Below are 6958 nucleotides of genomic sequence, written 5' to 3' on the forward strand. Positions count from 1 at the left end.
ATTTACTGACCCCTTTCAACTCCTACCCTCAATAGAATAGAATTTTATTGGCCAAACGTGATTGGACACACAGGGAATCCAAAACAATATAAAGCACTGCACATCAAGACAACTAGACACAAGAACTGTTTTCCCCTGAACGCCATCACTCTGCTAAACAAATAATTTCCTCAACACTGTCAAACTATTCATTAAGTCTGCACTACTATTTCTACTAGTTTTTGCTCATCATTCCTATCACCCATCTCCTCCCACTTAGGACTGCATGACTGTCACTTGTTGCTTGTATCCTCAAAATTTTTATTAATATTGATTGTTTCTCCATTGCTTATTTGACCCCTATGACAATCATTAAGTGTTGTATCTCATGATTCTTGACAAATGTATCTTTTATGTAGACTGAGAGCATATTCACCACAGACAATTCTTTGTGTGTCCAATCCCACCTGGCCAATAAAGAAACGTATTCTATTATAAAATCAATCAACCAAAAGCTCTGCCAATCGCTTCAGAGGAGCAGCATATAAAACAATTGTTATTGTTATGGAATAACCCACATTCCGAAGATTCCATTAAAGTTGGTGGCAGCAGCTTTTAAAAGGCAGAACTACCAAAGGATCACCCACCACCCTGATCTTTATCAACCCCCTCTCTTAAAAATCAGGATTTAAAAAGGGGGGGGGGGCAGAGCAAGATACCCCAATCCAGAGTGAAACCCTTCCAAAAGGAAAGCCACTGACAGCTGATGCTTTTGTGGGGAGATGGGGTAAGAGCCATTTGCACTTGGAAAAACTGCAAACTTCCCAAAAGGGGGAGGGCATTTGGGAGAGTGGAGTGACCACAGCTTAAGTAACTCAAATCCCTTCCCCCAAATGCATTTTTGTTTTCCCAAAGAAGCATTTGTGCATGCAAAAACAAAACAAAAACTGCCAGAAAAGAGGGCAAAAGGGGGCTTGCTAGGGAGAAGTCATCAACCCCCCCCCCCCTAAATAATCCAAGAAATCAGAAACTGAGTCCCCTTGGAGAAGGGTGGCCTAGAAATACAAATCAATAAAAATAAATTTCTGAAACACCCCATCCTCCCAAAATTATTTCCTTGGTCAAACCTTGCAAAGCCCTCCTCTCAAGAAAGGGGGAGGGGAGCTTGAAAAATGAATGAGGGGGAGGGTCGGAGAATTAAAAGTCCCAGAAATCCCCTCTTCCCATCCTTTCCCATATTTTTTTCCTTGCAAAGAAGCGCTGAGGCTTAAGGTGGGGGGAGGGGGGGTTGCCAACTGTCTCAAGAAAGAAAGTGGGGCGCGCTTGACAAAGTGGGGGGTGAGGTGGGAGAAACCCCACTTAAATAACTGAAGACCCTTCCTCACCATTTTTTCCTTTTTTTGCAAAACAGCGAAAAACCCTGCAACCTGTGTGAGTCCCCCCCCCACTCCCGAGAAAGAGGGGGGGAGAAGGGGGCTGCTTGAGACAATGGGGGGTGTCGTAGAAATCACCCTAAGTAGTTCGAGACCCCCCCCCTTCCCCACTCCCAATGGAAAAGCAAACTTTGGAAAAAGCCCCTCCTCCTCGCCACCTCCCCCACCCAGCCCAAAACGTCGGGCCACCCACCATCTCGTCCGGGCTGAGGATGCCGAACTGCACGCGCTTGATGGTGCGCAGCGGGCACGCGCTGTCCCCGGAGGGAGCGGCCCCGTGCATCTTGGCGGCTCCCCTTTTTTCCCCTCTCCCCCTTCCTTTTCCCGGAGTCACGTGACGACGTCGCTCGCTGCTCTGCCTCCGCCTTTTAGTCCGTCACCAGCCCGGAAGAAGCCACAGCAGCCGTCGGCACTTCCCCCACAAACACTCCGTTTTTGTTTTTTTACGCCGCCGGCCCGATATCGACCCCCAGGGAAAACGTCCAGCGTCTCGCAACGCCGGCGTGGAAGGAGGATCGCCGTGCCGTGGTCCCCGAGTCCCGACTCGCGACCACGTCCGGCCGCTTCCTCCCCCCTTCCTATCCTCCCTCTCCGCGCTCTCCGGCGCGACTGAGCGCAGCGGCGCCGTCGCTGCCTTTATATACTCTTGCTCCCCCGACTACGGGGCTACAGGGGGACAACGGCAAGGGCAAGGACGCAAAAAGGGGCGGGGCCGCGGCCGCGTCGTCTCCGAACAGGAGAGGGCGTGGGAAGGGCCCGAGAAAAAAACAAGAAAAAGAGGCGGTGCCATAGATAGAGGGAAGATCGAACCAAATGGATGGGGGAGAGAAGAAAACGCACAGTTAATAAATGGTATTATTAATACAGTACCATTATCCAATAATAAATATTGAAATCGTTGAAATTTTGAGGGGAGGCGGATGAAAGGTTATTTGGCGTGCATGCTGGAATTACTTGGGGTTTTTCAAACAAACTGTTCTGTGGTCGTAATTCAATGGAAGTAGGATTTTTTTGTTTTTGTTTTGCAAATACAGCAAGTTATTTCAGGAAGGAATAACGACCCGGAAAGCTTATTCTGTAGTCCAAGCCGCCTCATTAGGACTTGCTCTCAAATTAGATTAATCTACAATTTCCTTATTTGAGTCATCTTCGGGAGTTGGGCGGCATATAAATACAAATAAATAAATAAATAAATAAATAAATGTTTTGTTCCCCCCCCCTTTCTGCTAATGGTACAGTCGGGGGGAAAAGCTCCCTTCCCGAAGATTTCGACGCACGTCATTGACTATTCATGAGCTACGAAAGGCGGGGAAACAAAGCCGCTCCATGAGGGGAGGGCGGGTGTGGCGTCATGCCGAACTTTTCCGAAAAGGGCCGAAGGGTGGAAAATCAGGTGCCTCACGGAGCCGGGTTTTGTCGAGCGCGAAGTTGAGCTGGATGGAACGTTCGGGGCGGCCGGCCTGCAAAGCCTGGCGGTCGCGTGATTATCACGACCGGGAGAGGCGCGCGCTTGCCCGGGCCTCTTCGCTTAGGAAAGATCGGTGCTTTGGAGCCTACTTCCACAACTAAATCGAGCCTCGGCGGAAAGGCTCCTGAGAGCCTCTTTGAGGGGTTTGTGTGCACCGAGAGGGCTACAATTTAACCGAATTACGAGAAGAAGCCGGGTGAAATTAAATCTTCCAGGGGAAGTTGACGGAAGTTGTGAGGGGCGACTTGGGGGTCAGGACGTTGTTGCTGTGGAAGCGGTGGGCTTCTGATATAGGAAAGACGGGGGGAGAAACTCCGTCCTGGGCTGAAGATTTTATGGAGGAAAGATTGAAGGGAGTGGATTGGGGGGCAGGGAGGACGTAATTAATGGGGGGGGGGCTAAGATGTGGGTCTGGGGGTGAAGGGAAGCGATCTTTGATGTTCCTGAGGCGTGTGAGAGACAACAAATTTGGAGGGAAATTTAGAGAAATGAGGTGAATAAAGGATTGGGAGGCAGGAAGGGAGGCTGAGGAGGCTCAATTGTGGGAAGGGGGAAATTGAAAGGGCGGAAAGAGGGGCTTTCTGGCCTGGAGTGCCAGGTTGAGGGGCGACTTGCCCCCCTCCTTAGGCCGAAAAAAAGGGGTACCCCCCATCCTATGCGACAAGCTTTTCGCCATAGGGTTTCTATAGGCCTTTTTGTTTTTAAAGGTTCGTTTTCAATCCCCAACGCGATAAAATCTCGATGAGGGGGGGGGCTTGTACTTTTTCTAATTTCATTCCCTTGGAAAAAAATATTACAAAACCCAATTTCCTCCTCTATATCCCTTTATCCTGGGTTTTAAATCTTTGATTTTCGTTTGTCTTCTTTTATATAGGGTGATCCTCATAAGGATGGGGGAGAAACAACAACATGGAGGACGGAATTGTAGTTTTTTAAAAATTATTTTGTGTTTTACAGCGCTGAAAAAAGTGGGAGGCCAATGCTTGTTTTTTGTTTTTGTTCCCCCCCCCCCCCTTCCTCCTGGATCACTTCTTCCTCTTTTGTTCCGTTTGTCTTTATATATTTTTTAATGTGTATTTTACAGGATTAGAATCTCAATAAATAAATGTACTGTATACCAAAAAGCAATACCTGGCAACGGGGACCAAATAAATTGGCAGAAGTTCTGTGTCTCCAATAACCTCTAGACCTATCAATCTATTTTCTTTGTTTCTTTTCCCTTGTTTTATTCTATTAGTTTATTGTTTTTTAATTAAACTTCCTCTTTATTTTATTTTATTGATTTTTGTGGTTGAGAGCTGCTTAAAATTTAATTTAATTTAATTAATTTGACTTCTATACCTCCTAATGGCACTCAGGGTGGCTTGCAACAATAAGTAGTACATACAATAAACAAAGTCAAATATTAGTAATAAGAACAGTAAAACCCATAATAAAACTTAATGAAACTATCCAATCAAACCCATATACAGAATCCGTTACAAAATGGTTAGAGAAGCGGCAAATATTTATTAATATAAAGTTATTGGCTGCCCATCTTTTTTTTTTGCAGATTTTTTTTTATTTTTCATCACAAATTCCATTTATTTATTTATTTTCGTTTCATTTTTATAACAAAACGCATATGCCTTGAAATTTATCAATAAAATACATTTTCAATATTTCATAAACTAATATTTTATTTTGCACCTTTCTATTATTCTTCAGTCTGACCCAACACTCCCCTCTCTCAACCTTCACTATCTATTAACTCTATATTTTCTACTTTTTTCCTCTCCTCTTCCTTCCTCTGATGTATCTCTCACCCTCACTCATACTTATGTTTGACAGGCTGATATTATGTCCTTTATTTTTATATTAGCAGTTATATATGAGCACTTCTCAAATAATTATTTTTGTTTCATTTCTGTGTTTATAATTTCTGTACCCTTGGCATATGTTATACCACTCTAATGCTGCCTAATCCCATAGTTTTGTCTCCTGATTAAACCACTAATTAATCCAACTTTTATTCTTAAAATATTGCTATGATTTACTAACTAATTATTTCTTGTGCCTCTTAATTTTAGGTTTTATTTCTTTCTCTTCCTAGTATCTTTACTTATCTTTGTCCACCCCCCCCCCCAACCAATTCCAGACGCCCAATGAATAATCCACATTGTATTTTTCATCTTATTTTAAAATCTCAAGATAATGGTGCTTGTTATGGTTCACTTTTACATTGTATTTACTTCAACGAAGTCAATAATCCTCAAATTCCTTTCATTGTGTTGGCATTATTATTTTATTATTATTTTATTAGATTTGTATGCCGCCCCTTTCCGGAGACTTGGAGTGGCTTACAACAACAAAACAATACAAATCCAATAGTTAAAAACAATTTAAAAACCCATTATTTTTCACATATGAGCATATCATGTTCCTGCAATAGAAACACACTTAAAAATTGTTTTGTAAATCCCTGCTTTATACATTTTAGCAATTATGAGAAATGTTCTGTCGGGCTCTCTGGTAGAATCCTCCCACAAATTCACAGGTACAAATTTCACACACACACACACACACACACACGTTTGAAAATTCAAAACAATGTTCTTTATAATGAGAATTCACTTAAACTGAGCCCTCTTTTGGTATAGCAAAGATCATTCATCTCCAAACAAACTGGTAATTGGTACAAGTCCCTTATCAGTCCTGTGATACTTAGCTTGCAGCTGTGAGGTAATTCAAAGTCCTTCTTTCACAAAGTGAAACACACTTTGCTCTGGTTTAGTTTCAAAGCAGGGAAAAATCAGCACACAAAAAAAATCAGTCAGTAAAGCAGGCATGAAACACAAAGATCAGATAATCCTCCACAATGGCCAAACCCACAGGCTGCTATTTATAGCAGCCTCCCTAATGACCACAGCCCCACCCAACCACAGGTGGCCTCATTTTCTTTGATAATAATCTCTCAGTTGTTGCTGCCTATGCATCGCTCTCCGCATGTGTGGCTGTATCATTAACTCTTGTTCTGAATCCAAGGAAGAGCTAGATAATTGATCTCCTTCTGAGCTGTCTGCCACACTCTCCTCCTCCCTGTCACTCATGTCTTCTTGGTCAGAGGAGCCATCATCAGCAGATTCCACCGGGGGCAAACCAGGCCTGCAGCATGTGGATGTCTCCCCCACATCCACAGTCCTTGGGGCAGGAGCAGGGCCAGAGCTAACCACAACAGAGAAATAAACACAGCAATTCTTAAAACAGACATATTCACTTGTCTTCTGGTTTGTTGTGGCTTGCCACAATAATGTCTATCAAAGTGGCTAGCCATGAACACTCCGGCCCCACATTCTTCAGAGGGACACTCACGGCGTAAACGGCTGATTTTGCCATTCTCATCCACTTATTTGAGCCCAGCAGGTTTCACCTTCTTTCTCTTATGTTTGTTCTTGAGAGTGGTGTAAGACTTCTTCTTCCTTTTCTTTGCCCCACCAAGAAGCCTCAGCACAAGATGAAGTGTTGACTCCTTTTGGATGTTATAATCAGACAGAGTACGTCCATCCTCCAATTGTTTGCCAGCAAAAATTAAACGCTGTTGGTCAGGAGGAATTCCTTCTTTATCCTGGATCTTGGCTTTGACATTTTCTATAGTATCAGATGGTTCAACCTCGAAGGTAATGGTTTTCCCCGTCAGGGTCTTCACGAAGATCTGCATGGCGGCGGTTAGAGCGCCTAGTGATGGTTGCACCCACCACCTGCTCTCAGAATGGCCGACGCCAAAAAGAGCATGTTTACAAAGTGTTCTCATTAATATAAATAATTTTAGAATTTATAATTTCTTCTAATAATTCCTTTAATACAACCAGCCTTACATCAACCTACTAAAGAATATAACTCTACCAAATCACATTTATTACGGGTGAACAGTGCAGTCAGGCGGTAGGGAAAGCAAGTAGGATGCTTGGCTACATAGCTAGAGGTATAACAAGCAGGAAGAGGGAGATTATGATCCCACTATATAGAGTGCTGGTGAGACCACATTTGGAATACTGTGTTCAGTTCTGGAGACCTCACCTACAAAAAGATATTGACAAAA

General features: G+C 43.6%; 1 protein-coding gene and 1 pseudogene across 1 annotated transcript in view; both read right to left on the minus strand.

Annotated features, from left to right (window-relative positions):
* The window catches only part of POLR2A (RNA polymerase II subunit A), a 42955-nt gene extending 40931 nt beyond the window's left edge, over window positions 1–2024 (minus strand). Inside the window, exon 1 of the mRNA XM_070728800.1 lies at window positions 1606–2024. Coding sequence (XP_070584901.1) covers window positions 1606–1695 — 90 coding nt within the window. The 5' untranslated portion in view covers window positions 1696–2024. The remainder of the gene's footprint in view (window positions 1–1605) is intronic.
* Window positions 2025–3082: 1058 nt separating this feature from the next.
* LOC139154309 (ubiquitin-ribosomal protein eS31 fusion protein-like) lies at window positions 3083–6656 on the minus strand (annotated as a pseudogene).
* Between the last annotated feature and the right edge of the window lie 302 nt (window positions 6657–6958).

Source organism: Erythrolamprus reginae, chromosome Z (genome assembly GCF_031021105.1).
Source record: "Erythrolamprus reginae isolate rEryReg1 chromosome Z, rEryReg1.hap1, whole genome shotgun sequence".
Taxonomy (NCBI): Eukaryota; Metazoa; Chordata; class Lepidosauria; order Squamata; family Dipsadidae; genus Erythrolamprus; species Erythrolamprus reginae.